General features: G+C 44.0%; 1 protein-coding gene across 1 annotated transcript in view; it reads left to right on the top strand.

The window, feature by feature from the left end:
* The window catches only part of NCLN (nicalin), a 48108-nt gene extending 34837 nt beyond the window's left edge, over positions 1 to 13271 (top strand). Inside the window, exon 15 of the mRNA XM_073593757.1 lies at positions 12802 to 13271. Within this exon, the coding sequence (XP_073449858.1) occupies positions 12802 to 12861 (60 nt within the window). The 3' untranslated portion in view covers positions 12862 to 13271. The remainder of the gene's footprint in view (positions 1 to 12801) is intronic.
* Positions 13272 to 21554: the final 8283 nt, after the last annotated feature.

Below are 21554 nucleotides of genomic sequence, written 5' to 3'. Positions count from 1 at the left end.
TATGGTTAAAATCCTGGTCGGGGGACCCGGCCTCAAAGGTTAGGCTGTGTGGCATCCCATTTGAAGGAGACCTCTTGTTTGGGCAGGATCTAGAAAAAGTTCTAGACTGTACTGCAGACAAGAAAAAAGCTTTTCCTATTAGAAGTAAGAAAGCCCCGGAGAAACGTTTTTTTTCATCCCCAAAGGCAAGGGCCGTCACAGGGACAGACCTCTAAATGGTCAACCTCTAAAAAACAGTGGGGAAGGGGAAAAAAGAAAGGTGTCCTGTTTTCCTCTATTAAGAAAACCACCAAATCCCAGTGATTTGGTTCCCGTGGGAGGGAGATTGGGGCAGTTCCTCCCACGTTGGGAAAAGACTACCCCAAATACATTTATACTGAGGATAGTCAGGGAACGCTATCGGATTCAGTATAAGGGCAAGGACATTCGTAACCACGCCTCCCAGGGATCCTCAGAAGACAGCCCTGTTGTCACAAATTGGCGTATTGATAGACCAGCAGGTTCTTATCCAATTGCCACAGCAAGAAGTAAACCACAGTTTCTACTCACGTTTTTGTAGTAAGTAGCAAATTCTGCCTAATATTGAATTTGAAGTCGCTAAACAACTGGTGACCTACAAGAAGTTTCAGATGGAAACAATCTTTTCGGTGAAGTCAATTCTTCCCCCAGATTGCTTCATGGCCTCCCTCGATCTGAGGGATACCTATTTACATGTCCTGATCCACGAGGAATCTCAAAATATTTTGAGGGTGGCAATCCAGTGTGGAAGGCAGGTCTGACATTTTTAATTCAGGGCCCTACCATTCGGCCTGTCCCCATCTCCCAGGATTTTTACGAAAATCCTGGCGGAGGCACTGGCCCCCCTGAGGCTGAAAGGGATATCAGTCATCCCCATACTTAGATGACCTTTTATTTTTTGCACCCTCCGTGCTCCAATTACAAGGAGATCTGTGGGTGGCCATTTCCTTTCTAAAAAAAACTGGGGTGGTTGATAAACAGGGAGAAGTCGAACCTAACCCCAACACAGGTCTTACAGTACTTAGGCTTCTTGGTGAACTCAGTGACGCAGAAGATTTATCTCACAGAGGCGAAGGTAGAAAAGGTGAAGGCGACTGCAGCTTTTTTTCAAAACAATTGGCAGTGTCCCCCTCCGCTCAGCTATATCTGGTCTGGGTTTCCTGGCAGCAACAATCCCTGCAGCACCATGGGCAAGGGCCCATTTCAGGTGTCTCCAGGCCAATATCCTGAAAAGCTGGGACGGAGCTCTCTGAGGTCTCTGTGGTGGTGGTGGGACGAAGAGAACCTTGTGCAGGGTCTATTATGGTCTCTTCCAGTGTCCGTCCCCACCACCACGGATGCCAGTGCTTGAGGCTGGGGGGGCCCACTGGGGGTCAAGAGTAGCCCAAGGCCGCTGGGAGAAAGTGCAGTCCCAAAGATCAGCCAACTGGAGGGAGTTACAAGCGATCTGGGAAGCGCTAAAGGCATTTGCCAGGGAGCTGAAACGTCACCACGTACAAGTCCTCTTGGACAGTGTGGTAGTAGTTTCTTATTTAACAAGCAAGGGGGAACAAGATGTCTGTCCTTAAACAGACTACCAAGTGCCATTTTTTTTGGGCGGAGAGAAACCTGAAGTCATTATCCGCAGTCCATCTCAAAGGAGTGGACAACCACCTGGCGGACTTTCTGAGCTGACACCAAGTGTGAGTCAGAATGGTCACTAAACTGGGAGATCTTCCAGCTAATGGTAGAGAAATGGGGACTCCCAGAGGTGGATTTGTTCGCCAACAAATCAAATGCCAAGGTAGCGGTGTACTTCTCGCCAGAAAGAGAAGTAGGGGCCAAGGGGATAGATGCCTTGGCCCAGATGTGGGCTTTTCCCATTTGTTACGCCTTCCCCCATTCAAACTTATTCCTCTGGTCCCGAGGAAGTTTGTTCAAGAGCGTACCACAATCATACTAGTGGTCCCGTATTGGCCAAAGAGGCCGTGGTTTTCTACGCTGTTACGCCTGACAAAGGAGCCCCCCTTATGCTGCCCGAGAGGAAGGATCTGCTGTCCCAGGGCCGAGTTCTATTACCAGAAATACTGACTCTAAAATTGTCAGCTTGGTATCTGAAGAAAGCCTCCTGAAGTCTAAGGGGCTCTTGGACAGGGTGGTAAACACAATTCTTTCTAGTAGACAAAAAGTAACCCAAGCAATTTTGTTCAATTTTGGAAAGTTTTTTCTTAATCGTACATCATGGGACACAGAGCCATAGTAATTACTATGTGAGTTATAGGCCACCTTCAGGTGATGGACAATGGCACACCCTAAGACAGGAAGTCCACTCCCTATATGATCCCTCCCACTACTAGGAGTACCTCAGTTTTTTCGTCAGTGTCTTAGTTGTTGGTCACGAGTAAAGATGTGCTGTGCTGAGCTCCACTGGAGCAATCCTTGCTGGGGCCAGCTATGCAGCCAGATCCATTCAAAGTGTCTCTTTAGTCTAAATTGAATGGTACCCGGGCCTTGTGGCGGAAGAAATGAGGTTTAGCCCGTAACGCTTCTCTTTTTAGAGAGCTGGACCCCGGGATCCAGTACTTTTTGTTTTTTTCAGTCATAAGGTTTTTCTGGCAGGGTCTTTTATGGGTCCAGGAGTGTGGATCCCCCAATAAATAGGGGTCCCTGTTCCTGAAGGTTTTTAAACGGAGTACACCTTGAGAGGTGATGATTGGGTCTGTTGGTTTCACCACAGAAATTGCTGTGGCGGGAAAGGTAAGTGGAGATTTCTAAGGAATTTTTACGTTTCTTATGAATTATGAATGTTGTCATGCCTAAAATTCACCACTGGGGGCTGTATAGAGCACGTACCTTGTCATGCTTTCTCCAAAGATCACGCTGTCTCGGCAGAAGCTGCAGATTCCCTCCAGCGAGCAACCCAGACCTCCGGTAAGATTGGGGGGGGATTTTCTTAAAAAAAACACCCTCCACCTGGACAAAGCTCCCCCCTCTCCCTGAATAGGGGGAAGCCAGAACGATTGGCGATGCCGCTCCGTTTTTTACCACCCCTGCACGACGGTTTGATTACGGGGTCTCCTCAACCCCAACCCCCCCCCGCACACACACATATGCCGGGCTTAGCGTGGCGTTGGCATGCGGCAACGTCCAGCGCGGGAGTGTGTTTTAAAAGCTCAATTTTTTTGCTGGCTGCAGCTGTCAGAGGGACACGAGCAAAAAGGGTCATGTAAGAGGTTGGTGACACAGGCATTCCCTTGGCACATTTACTAAAAGCATCAGGCTGAGCGTTAAATAGTAGCGGCAGTTGCTGGACTATTTGTTCAAGCAGTGGATGCGATTTCTTCTGGTAGTACCTCTGCATTTTTGCATCAGGCTATGGTCAGAAGGGGGGTAGAAATACCCCAAAAAAGGGCTCAAGAGGGACAACTCCAAGCTCAAAAAAGCCTAAAATCATCTCTAATATGGCATCCTCCCCTGAGAGATCTGAAGTGGCTGGTCAGAGTGAGCCATCAGGGACATCAGGTGCTGCAACTGTTTCCAACACTGCAGCCCCTGTCTGTTACTGAAGTTTTTTCCTCAACCATTTTAGGATTGGAACAGAGGTTAGCGGCTTTAATCGCATCCCAGAGTGGGACTAAGCACGACAGGTCCCCTTCCTTTACCCAGGACCCTCAAACCAAGGAACCGGGGGCGGGAGATTAGTTTTTCTCAGGGGACCGGGAAGAGGCTGATGACTCCTCTTCTGAGGGGTCAAATGCAGAAGGATCGGGTTCACAGTCTGAAAGATTGATGGTACAATCTCTTATTGAATTGGTCCGCTCCACATTTTATGCTACCGTTAACTGAGTCGGTTGATAAGCCTACTTCTTGTTTGGGTTTGCTAAAGCCTCCCCAAGCTGTGCATGCCTTTCCTATCCATTCTTTGCTGGAAAAGCTTATGTATTCTGAGTGGGATCACCCAGATAAGCATTTTTATCCTCCTAAAAAGTTTTCAACACTTTATCCTATACAGGAAAAGTTTAATAAAAAATGGGAGATGCCAGCAATTGACACTGCTATATCCTCTATGAATAAAAGTTTGACTTGTTTGGTAGACAATGCTCAAATGCTTAGGGATCCAACGGATAAGAAGTTGGAATTCCTATTAAACACTTTTTCTCTGGCAGGTTCAGTGACTCAGCCTACGCTGGCAGCAATTGGTGTATGTCAATCCTTGAGAGACCAGTTTAAACAGGTGCTCAATATTATTCCTGATCAGCAGGCCCAAGATTTGGCCGAGCTACCAGGGGCATTATGTTTTGCAATAGGACGCTATGAGAAATTCTGTTTTCCAGGCCTCATGCCTTACGCTTGGGCTGGTGCATGTGCATAGAATACTATGGTTGAAAAATTGGTCAGCCAAAAAGCTCCTGGCTAGTTTTCCTTTTCGCGGTGAACGGCTGTTTGGGGATGATCTGGATGAGTACATCCAAAGAATTTCTAATGGGAAAAGTACCCTTTTGCCAGTTAGGAAAAGGAGTAAGTGTATTTCGTTTAAACGAGCCTCTTCTCCAGTGCCAGAAACATCAGCCTCCAGGCAGTCTTGACGGCCTCCACCGTCAAATTAAAGAGGTAAACCTCAAGGTCAACCCCAGGGACAAAAGGGGTCCTGGGGAAGGAAACCTACAAATCAAAATAGTAAAGCCTCCTTATGAAGGGGTGCCCCCGCTCGCTCGACCGGGGGGAAGACTTCTGCAGTTCTCAAGGGTCTGGCAGGAAGAGTGTCAAGACAAATGGGTGGCTTCCCCAATTTCTCTAGTGTACAAACTAGAGTTCCGAGAGTCCCCGTCTCCTCATTTTCTCAGATCAAACATCCCCAGGGATCCAGAGAAAAAGAAGTCTCTCTTTCAAGCATTGGACCATCTTTTGACTCAAAAGGTGATATCGGTGGTCCCCGTGGAAGAGCAGGGATTGGGATTTTATTCAAATCTTTTCACGGTACCAAAACCAAATGGAGATGTTTGACCCATTCTAGATCTCAAAGATCTAAACCGGTATTTGAATATCCGCTCTTTTCGCATGGAGTCAATCCGATCAGTAGTCTCCAGCCTACAAGGTGGAGAACTTCTGGCGTCAATTGACATCAAGGATGCATACCTCCAGGTGCCGATTTCCCCTGCTCACCAGAATTATTTACGGTTCGAGATAGAAAATCTTCATTTTCAGTTTGTAGCTCTGCCTTTCGGACTAGCTACTGCTCCTCGAGTATTTAGAAAGGTTCTGGCCCCTCCTCTAGCCAGATTAAGGGCTCAAGATTTTAGCGTACCTAGACGATCTGCTCTGGAATACCTAGGTTGGATTCTCAACCTAGAGAAATCTTCCTTAAAACCATCAAGGAGATTGGAATACTTGGGTCTGATCATAGATACAGCCTAGAAGAGGGTATTCTTACCCCAGGCAAAGATCAGTGCCATAAGGGAGCTGATTTAGGTAGTCAAGGCAAAGAAGAATCCTTCTATTCGACTTCACATGAGGTTGTTGAGAAAAATGGTGGCTTCATTCGAGGCCATTCCTTATGCTCAGTTTCATTCGAGACTGCTGCAAAACATTATCCTATCGGCTTGGAAAAAGAAGGTCCAAGCTCTAGATTTCCCAATGCGTTTGTCTCCAAAGGTGCGTCAGAGCCTCAGTTGGTGGTTGATGACCAAGAATCTGCAGAAAGGAAAATCCTTCCTACCAGTTACCTGGAAAGTGGTAACAACAGATGCCAGCCTTTCGGGTTGGGGAGCAGTCCTGGAAGAGGCAACTGTCCAAGGGAAATGGTCCCGGTCAGAAATTACCTTGCCCATATATATATTCTAGATATTCGGGCAGCTCGCTTGGCCCTGAGGGCTTGGACGTTCAGATTACGGAATTGTCCTGTCCGGATCCAATTCGACAATGCCACAGCAGTGGCCTATATCAATCACCAAGGGAGCATGAGAAGTTGTACGGCCCAGAGAGAGGTGAATCATATCCTAATTTGGGCAGAAAACAATGTACCTTGCCTGTCGGCAGTCTTCATTCCAGGAATAGAGATTTGGCAGGCGGACAACTTGAGTCGCCAGCAGTTGTTCCCGGAAGAATGGTCTCTTCACCCCGATATCTTCCTGGCAATATGAGATGGGGAATTCTGGACGTAGATCTGTTTGCGTCCAGGTTCAACAAAAAGACCGACAACTTTGTGTCGAGAACAAAAGATCCGCTAGCTTGCGGAACAGATGCCTTGGTATTCCCGTGGGGATCAGTTTTCACTGATTTATGCATTACCTCCTGTCTCCTGCTTCCACGACTTCTTCACAGGATCAAGCAGGAAGGGAAGTCAGTGATTCTTGTGGTCCCGGCATGGCCCAAGAGATCTTGGTTTGCAGAGATCATAAAGATGTCGGTAGGCAGCCCATGGACCCTACCACCACGTTCAGACCTTCTCTCGCAAGGTCCGGTATTCCATCCTACCTTACAAACGCTAAATTTAACGGTTTTGCTATTGAGACCCACATTCTGAAGAAGCGTGGGCTGTCGGCTTCAGTGGTTTCTACCTTGGTTAATGCAAGGAAGCAGGCCTCCAGAGTCATATGTTATAGAGTCTGGAAGGCATATGTCTCCTGAATCCAAGGGTTGGCACCCCAGGAAGTATGTCATAGGTAGAATTCTTGACTTTCTACAAATGGGGTTAGAAATGAAGTTGGCCTTGAGTACTATCAAGGGCCAGGTCTTGGCCTTATCGGTATTATTTCAGTGACCACTTGCTTCGCATTCTTTGGTTCATAGCTTTATTCAGGGGGTAACGTGGTTTAATCCTCCGGTTAGGTCACCCCTGAACCCTTGGGACTTGAATTTAGTTCTGTCAACGTTACAAAAACAGCCTTTTGAGCCAATACGACATATTCCCTTTTTTGACAAGGAAACTAGTTTTTCTGGTATCCATATCTTCTGCAAGAAGGGTATCAGAGTTGGCTGCTCTTTCTTGTAAAGAGCTGTATTTAATTATTCACAAGGATAAGGTAGTATTGCATCTTGATGTGGTGAGAGCAGTCAAAGTCCACTTGAAGGCGACTGCTCAGATTCGAAAAACTGATGTTTTGTTTGTATTTCCTGAAGGTCCTAAAAGACGACAGACAGCATCGAAATCTACTATTTCCAAATGGATTCGATAAGTAATTGTTCAAGCTTATGGTTTAAAGAGGAAGATTCCACCTTTTCAAATCAAAGCGCACTCCACAAGGGCTGTTAGTGTTTCGCGGGCAGTGCATCACCAAGCCTCCATGGCTCAAATCTGCAAGGCCACAACTTGGTCTTCAGTCCATACATTTACCAGATTCTATCAGGTAAATGTAAAAAGTCATCAGGATATTGCCTTTGGGCGCAGTGTGCTGCAGGCTGCAGTATTAGTCCTCTGATCTCATGGTGCCCTAATTTTGTTGTGTCTCCCTCTCTTCAGTTGGCATTGCTCTGGGACATCCCACATAGTAATTACTATGGCTCTATGTCCTGTGATGTACGATTAAGAAAATAGGATTTTTATAACAGCTTACCTGTAATTTTTTTTTCTTTGAAGTACATCACGGGACACAGAGGTCACTCCCTTCTTTCTGGTATACACGTGTATTGCTTAGCTACAAAAACGGAGGTACCCCCAGTAGTGGGAGGGGTTATATAGGGAGTGGACTTCCAGTCTTAGGGTGTGCCAGTGTCCATCACCCGAAGGTGGCCTATAACCCACATAGTAATTACTATAGCTAAAGTAATTGTTCAAGCTTATGGTTTAAAAAGGAAATTTCCACCCCCTCAAATCAAAGCGCACTCCACTAGGGCTGTTAGTGCTTCGTGGGCAGTGCATCACCAAGCTTCCACAGCTCAAATCTGCAAGGCCGCAACTTGGTCTTCAGTCCATACATTTACCAGATTCTGTACGCCAAGAAAAGGATTTTACAGGTAAGCTGTCATAATCCTTTTTTTTTTTTTTTTTTTTTTTTTCATGGTTAGATACCAAGAAAGTGTCTGTAGGTATCCCAGCCGTCTTGGAGTTTTTACAAGACGGTGCAGATCAAGGACTGGCTATTAGCACATTAAAAGTGCAGGTCTCGGCCTTGTCGTTTTTTTTTTTTTTTTTTTTTTTTTTAGAGCAACCCCTGGTGTTAGACCCGCTAGTTAGCAGGCTCTTTAAGGGGTTAGCTAGAATTAGGCCTGTTCCATTTAAGATTCTGCCAAAATGGGACCTGTCGACAGTATTGCAAAGTTGGATAAAACGCAAAAGGAAGAGCTGTCCTTAAAGTGGGTCACGTTCAAAGTTGTCTTTTTAGTGGCCATATCCACAGCTAGACGCATTAGCGAGCTGCAGGCACTTTTCATTAAGGAGCCTTTCCTGCAAACTTTTGAAGACAGGCTGGTACTACCTTTAGACCCAGGTTTTTTGCCTAAAGAACAGAATTCCACCAACTGGATGTGAGAGCCTGTGTCTTACGGTATCTGGAATTGTCAAAGCATTAGAAAATCCAATGCTCTATTTATTTTACATTTGGGAAAAAAATTAGGGTTCCAAGCTTCGAAAGGCACAACAGCAAGGTGGATTAAACAAGCTGTTATGGAAGCTTACAAAATTTAAAAAAAAGGAATGTCCCTTTTCCCACATGGCTCACTCCACACGGGCACTATCGGCTTCTTGGGCGGAGCGAGCTGGAGCGACACCAGAATAAATCTTTCGAGCAGCAACATGGTCAAACTACTCGACTTTCATGAAACATTATAGATTGGACCTTATCTCAGCGCAAGACCAAGTATTTGGGAGAAAAGTCCTCCAAGTTGTAGTTGTGTTATCATTCATATTCTCTGAAAAATCATAAATTATGCAGGGTATGTAAACTTATGAGCACAACTGTATTTTATAACAGAAAGTGGAAAAGGTTGTTTCTTTTTTCAAAGTTTTTTGTTTATATAATAAAATACCCAGTGGTGATCAAATGCCACCAAAATCTGTGTGAAAAAGTGATGTAAATTTAATTTGCGTGACCGCGCAATTGCCATTTAAAGTAGTATAGCAAAAAATGCCCTGGTCGTGAACTGGGTAAAACCTTGCGGAGGTCAAAGATGTTTGGATTCACAGATTTTAGTTGTCTTACAAATGCATGCGGCCACAGGCCAAGGGGACGTGTTTCTCCTTAACATTCACTAAGTTTGCATACAGATCTTGAACACGTGTGACAAACAGAATTGAACATAGATAAGGATGCATAAACATTAACTGACAATATGCTCAAAGTAAGATTAGCTAGCAGTATGAAATTCACTTGGGAAAACTACTCCAACTCTTGGAGAAATGATCACCTGGTGGTGGGTTGACTGGAAAAGGTGCGGTTTACCATGGTGGTAAGTTTAGCTCTGCACAATGTGGGGGAACATGATAATGTCATAAGCTGTCATTTACAATAGATCTCTTGACAAAGGATTTTCAGATGAAATATTAACCCTTTCATGACTAAGCCTATTTTTGAAATTTGGTGTTTACAAGTTAAAATCCGTATTTTTTGCTAGAAAATTCCGTAAAAAAAACCCGTAAAAATCCGTAAAAAAAGACCGCTGCGCAAATACAGTGTGTCATAAAATATTGCAACAACCTCCATTTTATTATCTAGGGTCTCTGCTATATATATATATATATATATATATATATATATATATATATATATATATATATATATATATATATATATATATATTTTTTAGCAGAGAATCTAGAGAATAAAATAGCGATTGTTGCAATATTTTATGTCACACGGTATTTGTGCAGCGGTGTTTTAAACGCAAATTTTTGGGAAAAGGGACACTTTCACAAATTTAAAAAAAAACAAACAGTAAAGTTACCCTAATTTTTTTGTATAATGTGAAAGATGATGTTACGCCGAGTAAATAGATACCAAACATGTCACACTTTATATTTGCACGCACTTGTGGAATGGCGACAAACTACGATACCTAAGAATTTCCATAGGCGACGCTTTAAATTTTTTTTACGGTTACCAGGTTAGAGTTAGAGGAGGTCTAGTGCTAGAATTATTGCTCTCACTCTGACGATTGCGGCAATACCTCACATGTGTGATTTGAACACCGTTTACATATGCGGGCGCGACTTCCGTATGCATTTTCTTTGCTGCGCGAGCTCGCGGGGACGAGGGCGCTTTAAAAAAAAAAAACTATTTTTTCTTATTTTATTTATATTTATAAATTGTGTTATTAAAAAAAAAAAAAAAATGACTTTTATTGCTGTCACAAGGAATGTAAACATCCCTTGTGACAGTAATAAGTGGTGACAGGTACCTCCTTTGCACTTCAAAGTATTCAGATCGCCGAAAACGGCGATCCTGAATACTGTGTATTTTTTTAAAACCGCCACCATTGGCAGCCAAGTAAACGGGAAGTGACGTCATGACGTCACTTCCATGTTTACGATTAGGAGGCTGGAACGAAGCCGCCCACGGCTTCGTTTCAGCCCGCCCCCAGCAGCCGATTGGTCACCGGGACTCCCGATGGAACGGGAGGCCCGGTAAGAGCGGTGGGAGGGGGGGACATCCCCTCCCGCTGCTCTGGTATAACAGCCGAGCGGCTTTTAGCCGCATTGGTTGTTATACCAGGAAAGCCGATCGCCCGCTCTAAAAAAACAGTACCGAGATGATGCCTGCAGCTGCGGGCATCATCCTGGTATTATAACCCCGGAAAGCCGAGTACGCACATCTGTATACGCTTGACGGGAAGGGGTTAACCACACTGTATCAACTCCCTTTTTATTTTACTTATTTTATTTATTTCAGGTACTTATATAGCGCTGTCAATTTACGCAGCACTTTACATATATATATTATACATTCACATCAGTCCCTATACCCTCAAGGAGCTTACAATCTAAGGTCCCTAACTCACATTCATACCTATACTAGGGCCAATTTAGACAGGATCCAATTAACCTACCAGCATGTCTTTGGAGTGTGAGAGGAAACCGGAGTACCCGGAGGAAACCCACGCAGACACAGGGAGAACATGCAAACTCCAGGCAGATAATGTCGTGGTCGGGATTCGAACCAGCGACCCTTCTTACTGCTAGGCGAGTGTGCTACCCACTACACCACTGTGCCGCCCATTTAACTTTGCTTAGATGATAAACTATACAAGCCGCACATAATCTAAAGAGTACTGCACACCACAGAAGTTTGATGTTTTTCCCATGAGAAAAACCCTAGATTAAATCTAGGGAATGTCTATAAAAAAAAATATTTTTTTGCCACGTCAAATCATTAAAGGACTGGCCTACATTCTCCCTCCACTCCCTTCTATATGGAGGGTGTCTTCATTGTTCTTCAAGGAACTTCAGGTGGTGGGACCTGCTTCAACTTTACTCCAAAAGAGATATGCATTTTTTTAATGACCTGGAGTTAAAAGTTCCTAGAATGCAGTACAGAGAGATACAGCGGGCAAAATAAGCATTGAACATGTCACCATTTTTCTAGGTAAAAATATTTCTAAAGGTCCTATTGACATGAAATCTTCACAGCATGTCGTTAACAACCCATGTAATCTATATATACAAAGAAACCAGAAAAAGAGTTCAGAAATTAAGTGTAATAAAATGGAATGACACGGGAAAAAGTATTGCCAACTGAAATTTAATACCACAAAATCCTTTGAATGTAATGACAGCTTCAAGACACCTCCTGTATGGAGAATCTAGTCTCATGCATTGCTCAGGTGTGATTTTTGGTGCATTCTTCCACACAGTCTTCAATCTTCAGGCTGGGTTCACACTTATGCGAATTGGATCCAATTCACATGACAGAAGACTGTGGCCGTCTCTTAATGGAGCGGGTTTTTACAGCTCTGTGGCAGCCACGGTCCACTGGATAAAGGTCCTGTGTGTCTTTGGCTCTGTTTCAGGTCTGAATTTAGGCAAAAATTCTAACCTGATTCACCCCTGAAACAGAACAGGGACGCACTGGACCCCCTTCTGCGAGCTGCAACCGCAGCTAGTGTGAACCTGGCCTGAAGGTTCCTTGGGCCTCTTCTATGAACTCTGATCTTTAGTTCTTTCCATAGATTTTCTATTGGATTCAAGTCAAGTGATTGGCTGGGCCACCTTTGGAAATATTTTTACCTAGAAAAATGGTGACGTGTTCAATACTTATTTTACCCACTGTATATGCAGGGAGTAGAAAGCACTTGCATTTGATTTTGGGGTGTTGGTTTAACAAGATCACAGGTGTACCGTAAAGTGATTGTAAAGGCAGGTTTTTTTATCGTAATGCATTCTATTCTTTAAGATAAAAAGCCTTCTGTGTGCGGCGGCCCCCCTAACACTTACCTGAGGTCCCTCTCTGTCCACGAGTGTCTCAGCTGTCCAAAATTCTCCTTCCTGATTGGTTGAGACACAGCAGCACGGTGCCATTTGCTGCCGCTGCTGTCAAAGTCAGCTAGCCAATCAGGAGGGATGGTGGGGCCGGGTCAGGGCTCCATGTTTGAATGCACACAGGTAGCTGTGACTCGACTCGGGTGCACCCATAGCAAGCTGCTTGTTGTGGGGGCACTGAACAGGAGGGAGGGACCAGGAGTACCGAAGAGTGACCAGAGAAGAGGAGGATCCGACGCTGCTCTGTGCAAATCCACTGCAACAGGGCAGGTAAGTGTAACATGTTTTGTTTTTTTTATAGTAAAAAAAAATGAGACTTTACAATCACTATAAGTAGTTAAGGATTTAGAAATTGTTAAATGATTGTTACACTAATCAAATAACTTTTTTTCCAGAATTTTGGAGTTCTTTACAAACTGGTCCAAAGAGTTGCATGGAAGCCCAAACAGGCCTGAGAACACACTCCTAAGCTATGGTTAACTCTATAAAAGCCTGGTGGTCCAGTATTTTATTTATCTTCAGCACTGGAGTTTGAAGGTCAACATAAACTCTGTTGCATGGATATCGACTGTATCATCACTCCTTTCTTTAATAAACTGCATAGAACATGATGGAATATGCTCACTAGACCTGGTGGCGCTGTGTTGCAGTTTACGTCCATGTGAAATGGACCAATCATTGCGGGTACTCAGGATGAATATAATGTGGTTTAAATATTTATACCAGGGAATCCCCCCACCATTTGCCTTTATTTTTGGATTTTTTTTTTAATTATGCACTGACTCCCTCCTTGTTAATTCCTTGGTCATTAATGTTTAATTAAAACAGATTGATGGATAATATTAAAGGATGAAAAACAAAAAAAGTAATGGTGTTGGTTTTGTAATGTTGATTTGACATATAAAGCCCTTGTGCATTACTGTGCCACACATCTCATCATATCATCTCACTCATCCCACAAACCCGTGAAACTGGCAACTTAAGGACCTGCATTGGTTTGTGAGGTTGAGGAATAGTAAAGCTCCACATCAGAAAAAGTAAAGTCCATTAGCACAGTGCACCTATGATCATGGCACTCAAGGCATGCATAAACATTTTATTTTTAAACTGACCCTGTCATCAGATCTTACTTTCTTTATCATACATCACGGGACACAGAGTTAGGCTAATATTCATTACCCACTGTGTTATACGCCATCTCTAGGTGAATGGACACTGGTAGACGAAGTCTTAGACAGGAAGTCCGCCCCTATATAACCCCTCCCATACAGGAAGTACTTTAGTTTTTTTACCAGCGTCTGCAAGGTGGATGGGGGCGTTTGTTGAGCTCTCTGAGCTCCAGGTCTTTAGTCCCAAAAACTGTTCTTAAATTAATCAAGGGATTGACCGATCGGATCCATTTGAAGATAAGCTTTTATGCTTAAATAAATGGTACCCGAGCCTTGCAAAGAAGACGCAAGGATCCTGCAAGGTTTTGCCTGTAACGCGACCTTCGGTCGCTGGACCCTGCGTATCGGTATCCTGGACAGTCCTTTTTGGGGTCCCTGATGCCTCCTCGGCCGCACAGGCTTTCCCCTTGCACCCACTGTTGGAACAGGTGGTATATGCTGATTGGGAACATCCTGACTGGATTTTCGTTCATCCTAAAGAGGTTTTCCCTTTTATATCCCATGGAGGAAAAGTTTGTTAAGAAATGGAACATGCCAGCCGTAGATGTGGCAGTCTCCTCCCTAAACAAGAACTTAAAGCGGAACTGCAGACATTTTTTCATCTTTCCATCTATAAAAAACCCTCTGCCCTTGTTTTTGACTTTGGATAGTAAAACATTTTTTCTGCCAATACCTTATACAGCCCTCTTCCAGTTTCTTGTCTGGTAAAAAGCCTAGGCTTATGACGACATGCACAGCTCTCTCTGAGTCTTATAAGGGCCAAAGAGAGCTGCAGAACAGGAGGTGTGTCTGTATAAATCCAGGAAGTGAACAGACAGCAGCTTCAGCTGCCCACAGTTAAAATGGATGCAGCTGAACTCAGTGGAGGGAGATTTCTGCAGCATATTTGGCCAGTACAGAATCACAGTATATATAAAATAATATGCAAAGTGGTTGGAGTCTGCCAGTCCTTTTAAAGGATCAGGTCAGACGGCCTGACAGGCCTAACCAAGAGGATGATCCTGCTGAAAGCAGAGCAGATATACCTCGAGCACTGTGTTTTGCTGTTGATGCCTTGAAGGATTTAATACAGCAGGTTTCTTGTTTGGCTCTCCTGTCTGTACACATGTGCAGTTTTTTTTTTGGCGTAAGAACTGGTCAGCCGAGTTTCCTTTGTAAGAAGTTATTGGCATGGTTCCCCTTTCATGGGGGACGTTTGATGATTTGGATTAATATATCAAAAAGATTTCCGGAGGGAAGAGCTCTCCATTTCCTGTGAAGAGAAGGACCAGGCGTACCTCAGCGGCTGCTTCCTCAGGTGTCTCAGCACCAAGGCAGTTACGCCGCCAAAAGGGCGCTAGAGCCAGAGGCAAGCCCCAGGGCCAGAAGAAACCCTGGGTCCAAAACAGCCTCTAAATTTGACGGCATGGCGCTGAAGGATCTTGGCATCTCAGGACCAGTGGTGTCTACCCTAATGAATGCTAGGAAAGCGGTCACTAGGAAAATCTATCATGAGGTCTGGAAGACTTGCATTGCTTGATGAGAAGCCAGAAAATGACATCCTTGGAAATACGTGATTGGGAGAATTCTCTCTTTTCTACAGTTGGCTGTGGAAATCAGATTGGTGTTGAGTACAATCAGAGGTCAGATTTCAGCCCTGTTAGTATTCTTCCAAAGGCTTTTAGCCTCCCATTCACTGGTCCGAACCTTTATGCAGGGGGCAAATCATTTGCTTCCCCCATTAGGTCACCTATGTGTCCTTGGGACTTAAATTTTGTGCTGTCTGTGTTACAGAAACAACTATTTGAGCCTATCAAGGAAATTCCATTAGTTTTGCTGTCACGCAAGCTAGCCTTCCTGATAGCCATCACCTCGGCTAGAAGGGTGTCGGAATTGGCGGCCCTTTCATGTAGGGAACCATACCTAATTATTCACCACAACAAGGTGGTGTTGCATCCTATTGCATCCTTGCCAAAGGTGGTGTCGGCCTTTCATTTAAATCAGGACATTGTTTTGCCTTCTTTTTCCTCTCTGCCTCGTTCGGACGACTGCATTCCTTGGACATCGTCCAGGCAGTAAGAGTTTATCTGATCTGCGGAGATCCGAGGATAAGACTCCTTTTTTGTTTTACCAGAAGGACACAAGAAGGGGCAGAAAGCTTCCATTGCCTATTGGGTGCGCCAGTTAGTCATTCAGGCCTAAGGTCCCTTCAGGGTGAGAGCTCATTCTACCAGGGATGTAGGAACCTCCTGGGCTTTTTGCTATAAGGTAGCTGTGGCTTAGATTTGTAAGGCTACTACCTGGTCTTCAGTGCATACGTTCACGAGATTTTATCAGGTAGATGTAAGAGCAGCCGAAGATTCAGCTTTTGGCCGTAGTGTACTAAAGGCTGTCTTTTAAAGTCTGACTATTTTTGTTTGGCAGGGTGTCTCCCTCCCCTCAAGACTATTGCTCTGGGATGTCCCAGTAGGTAATGAATATTAGCCTAACTGTGTCCTGTGATGTATGATAACGAAAAGAGGATTTTTTTGTCATGCTTACCTGTAAAACTCCTTTCGTTTGAATACATCACGGGAAATGAAGGTCCCTCCCCCCTTTTGAGGATTCGGTGCTTGCTACAAAACTGAAGTACTTCCTTATGGGAGGGGTTATATAGTGGTGATCTTCCTGTCTTAAGACTTTGTCTACCAGCGTCCTGTCACCTAGAGATGGTGTAAAACCCAGTAGGTAATGAATATTAGCCTAACTCTGTTTCCCGTGATGTATTCAAAGAAAAATATTTTACAGGTAAGTATGACGGAAAAAATCCTATTTTTAAAATGAACGCCTTACAGCAGACAATAAGCATTTGCATGTTTCCCCACTTTTTCTTTATCGTACATCACAGGACACAGAGCCATAGTAGTTACTATGTGGGTTATAGGCCACCTTCAGGTGATGGACACTGGCACACCCTAAGACAGGAAGTTCTCTCCCTATATAACCCCAGTTTTATCGTTAGTGTCTTAGGTGTTGGTCACGAGTAAAGATGTGCTGTGCTGAGCTCCACTGGAATATTCCTTGCTGGGGCAGGCTATGCATCCGGATCCATGCAAAGTGTCTTTTTAGGCCGAATTGAATGGTACCCGGGCCTCGTGGTGGAAGAAACAAGGTTTAGCCCGTAACATTTATCTTTTTAGAGCGCTGGACCCCGGGCATCCAGTGCTTTGGTTTTTTCAGCCATAAAGTTTTCCTGGCGGGGTGCTTTTACGGGTCCAGGAGTGTGGATCCCCCGATTTAAAAAGGGGCCCCGGGTCCTGAAGGTTTTTTAATGGAGCCCACCTTTAGGGGTGAAGATTGGGTCTGTTGGTTTTACCACAGAATCCCTGCGGCGGGAAAGGTAAGTGGAGATTTCTAAGGAATTTTAATTTTCTTATGAATTATCTCCGTTAACAGTAAATGTTGTCATGCCTAAAAGTCACCACTGAGCACATACCTTGTCATGCTTTCCTCAGATTACTGTGTCAGCTAAGGCTGCAGATCTCCCTCCGGTATGATGTTGGGGGGGTTTTTCAAAAACACCCCCCACCTAGACAGAAGCTTCCCCTTGATAGAGGGGGAAGCCAGAATGATCGGCAGATGCCGCTCTGTTCTCCACCGCCTCTGCACGGTGGTTTTGTCACAGCTCTCCTCTCCTCCTTCTCTATTGCCACCTGCAGGTTGGAGGGAGGAGTAACCCGAATCCTCTCTTCCTAGGAATTCTCTGGTTCGTAGCTTTATTCAGGGGGTAATGCGGCTTAATCCTCCGGTTAGGTCACCCCTGAACCCTTGGGACTTGAATTTATTTCTGTCGGCATTGCAGAAACAGCCTTTTGAGCCGATATGACATATTCCCTTGGTCCCTTTGACAAGGAAACAAATTTTTCTAGTAGCCATATCTTCTGTAAGAAGGGTATCAGAGTTGGCTGCTCTTTCTTGTAAAGAGCCATATTTAATTATTCACAAGGATAAGGTGGTATTGCGTCCTCATCCCAACTTTCTACCGAAGGTAGTATCAGGTTTTCATTTAAACCAGGATATTGTTCTACCATTTTTTCCAGAACCCTGTTCTATGGAAGAGAAGTCACTACATTCTCTGGATGTGGTGAGAGCAAAGTGTACTTGAAGGCGACTGCTCAGATTCGAAAAATGGATGTTTTGTTTGTGTTGCCTGAAGGTCCTAAAAAGGGACAGGCAGCTTCGAAATCTACTATTTCTAAATGGATTTGGCAAGTAATTGTTCAAGCTTATGGATTGAAGAGGAAAATTCCACAATCCTGAGGTGTGTACAGAAAGTATTGATCTTGATATTGTGAGGTGACTGCGAAGATGATAACCACCACAAATGTATGTCAAATACACCAGTGGTGATCCAAAAACGTGTATAGGGAGATATTAACCTCCCCACCCAAACTCTCTCATAAACAAATTCAACAATACTTGTGCAGTGATATAACCACATCCATATGCCAAGTAAGTGAAAAGAATGGACTGATATTCAGTATCTCAGCATTGGATGAGACAACTCCGGTAAATACTTGAAGATTCAACTACAAGATATAAACATCAAAAGAGAAAACATAAAGGGTATAAAATATTTAGAAATAACACAGTGATGTGTATCGAGTAACCTATAACCCTAAGAATAGACCAAAATATAGAAATAGAAGTCCTTCAGGGTGGTAAATACAAAAATATAAAAATCTTTTAATATTTAAAGTCCACCATTTTAAATTCTGGATTGCTTAATAACTTTATAGGTGCAAACAGTTCTTTTAAGTGTGGTAGACAGAAGCTGTTGGACGTATCCCTGCACACAGGTAGATTCTTTCCTTAAAATGGTGACATTGGCCCAAAGGAACAGATACACAGTGCCCTTACCAGATAAGGTGGACTCACAGGCCCTTGGCGGTGAGTCAAACGAGCTTGTACCGTCAAGCGGTGTAGGGCTGTAAAGCCGTATGTTGGTTCTGGGAAGAATTTCCACTGATGTCACCGAATGGCACGTCTCTGGCCCAATGAAGTTCGACAGATGTCATCTAATGGCGTGTCCTTGGCGGGACTCAGCTGGAATCCGGGGTCGTCCTCAGTCATCAGATGAAGAAAAAGTTTCCTCAGCGACCGATACCATATTGATAAGTAGAAAAAGGAAAAAACTTCCACATAGTGTAAATCTTTCTCAAACGTAACGACGTTTATTAAAAATAGAGGTAATTATGCAGTAAATACATAAATTGGGCGGTAAAAACTTGGCTCAAAGTAATAAGAAAAATGCCAGATTTAAAAAATTTTGCGCAGTAGGTTATGGTAGGGGTAAAATACACAGAAAACCTGACGTGTTTCGTCCTCAAAGACTTCTGCTTATATATATATAAAGATGACTGGTAACCATCTGGTCACGGGAAATCTCTATCGTCGTCATCCGGCACCGGCCGATTCTTTCGCCGGGCCCACGATGGCACAAGAGAGCCCGGAGAAGCACCGGATGGCGGTGGGAGGGGGGGACGTCCCCTCCCGTCGCCTATCAGAACGATCAACCGGCTGAACTGCTGCTATGATCACTCTTATCGTGCGCAGAATCGACAGCTGGAAAGAATGATATCTGAATGATGCCTGTAGCTGCAGGCATCATTCAGATATCCCCGCACAAAGTCAAGGACGTCATATGACTATGTGCAATATGGAAATGGTTAAAAGCCTTTATAGTTCACTATTTTGGGGTAACCATAAATAATGGCGCTAAAATTATTGACATCATTCCAGCGTGCATGAGGATAACAAATATGTTATGCAATTTATGTTTTCAAATACACATAATTTTATGTATGTGAAGGGCATAGGGGATTTACATTTTTTTTTTTGCTTAATTTGTTCAAGTAACAAAATAAAATTGAAAGTAAACTTAACTGATAAACTCCCTATGTTATCTTATTGTACAGTAACAGGTTCTCTGTTGGACCTCAGGATTGTGCACTTTTATTTATGCAATTTTGCTATCACTATTTCTAAATGACATCACTTTTAGCGCCACACTTTATTTATTTCTTCATTTAATATTATATGGTCTCTGTAACCCTTTCACTGCCAATGATGTGAACCACACTTTATGGCATTGAAAGGGCAAAAACAAGCTTACAGCTGCAATAGCAACTGTGAGCTTGTTTTAAATTGTATTTTCCATTGCTGGGCTTTATAGCAGAAATGATCTGGTGACAGCTGCTAGTGACCAGTGTGGAAGCTGACTGGGGACTTTGTGCACAGTCAGTTCAGGCAGAGTGCAGGGAGACATCAGAGGTCCAACAGAGAACCTGTTACTGTACAATAAGATAACATAGGGAGTTTATCAGTTAAGTAACAAAATAAAATTGAAAGTAAACTTAACAAATTAAGCAAAAAAAAAATGTAAATCCCCTATGCCCTTCACATACATAAAATTATGTGTATTTGAAAACATAAATTGCGTAACATATTTGTTATCCTCATGCACGCTGGAATGATGTCAATAATTTTAGCGCCATTATTTATGGTTACCCCAAAATAGTGAACTATAAAGGCTTTTAACCATTTCCATACTGCACATAGTCATATGACGTCCTTGACTTTGTGCGGGGATATCTGAATGATGCCTGCAGCTACAGACATCATTCAGATATCATTCTTTCCAGCCGTCGATTCTATGCACGATAAGAGCCATGATAGCAGCAGTTCAGCCGGTTGATCGTTCTTATAGGCGACGGGAGGGGACGTCCCCCCCCTCCCACCGCTATCCGGTGCTTCTCCGGGCTCTCTTGTGCCATCGTGGGCCCGGCGAAAGAATCGGCCGGCGCCGGATGACGACGATAGAGACTTCCCGTGACCAGATGGTTACCAGTCATCTTTATTGACCCTGCATCTCTCCATAAAGAGGACTTGTCACAATAGATTCCTATTACAAGGTGAGTGCGAGATAAAAAGTTGCAATGACCGCCATTTTATTCCCTAGGGTGTCTGCTAAAAAAAACATATATAATGTTTGGGGGTTCTGAGTAATTTTCTAGCAAAACAATTATGATTTTTTCCATGTAGGAGAGAAGTGCCAGAATAGGCCCGGTATGAAAGTGGGTAAAGCATTGCCAATGGACAATATTGAGTGTCATTGTTTGTCGCTATTTCACAGGTGCACACAATTTTTAGGCTTGATATGTTTTGTATCCCTTTACTTGACACAATCTTATAGTTTACATTTTAACAAAATTGATTGGTTTGTGTGCACTAAAATTATTTTCAGTATATTCTTTTGCCAAAGTTTTATAGGTTTTATATGCAGGTGCGCTGATATCTGGCAACTTAAAAAAGGTTCCCTCTTTGGGGGTTTTAATTTTCTGTCCAACAGAATCTGGCTTAAAGTGGTTGTTAACCCACTTGGAGGATGGGTTCACTGTCCTTCAATGAGCATCATATTTCCCTGCAACAGCCAGGGAATGGGGGGCAAGGTGTGTTTACTGTACCTTTTCTGCAGTATGCCCTCCGTGTGCTTGGTCTGTGTGTCACAGATGAAGAGGTGGATGGACATGGACTTCTCTGCCTGCTGCGCTGATCACTGCCAGCATGCCCTGAGACTGCAACTGTTCTGCCGCTGATTCCCTCAGCTGGAGCCTGCCCTCCCAGCACTTACTTTCTGAAGAAGGCAGGCAGTGAGTGAGAAAGTCAAAATCACTCCTCCAGCAGCAGCGGGGACTGGGAGCCAGGACTTCAATGTGGCGCCGGGGCTGGTTGTTCGCTAAATCGGCCTGAAAAGGAAATAAGTCACTCTATCTGCACTCCCGGGTCCCCCTGGATGAACTGTTTGTCTGCCCCCTATAGGAGGCCTGGTGGTTCCCCCTTATCAGCGGCCCTGACTAAAGCACTGCACCTCTCTTATTCCTCCCTATCCAATGATAGTGTATTAGACAATGGTATGCTGTCCAGCGGTGGTGCAAGTTGTCCAAGAAGTTACTACTTTT

The sequence above is a fragment of the Aquarana catesbeiana genome, linkage group LG01, assembly GCF_042186555.1.
Source record: "Aquarana catesbeiana isolate 2022-GZ linkage group LG01, ASM4218655v1, whole genome shotgun sequence".
NCBI classification, from domain to species: Eukaryota; Metazoa; Chordata; class Amphibia; order Anura; family Ranidae; genus Aquarana; species Aquarana catesbeiana.
Note: the sequence above shows the minus strand (reverse complement) of the source record. Positions and strands in the feature narration are given on the sequence as shown.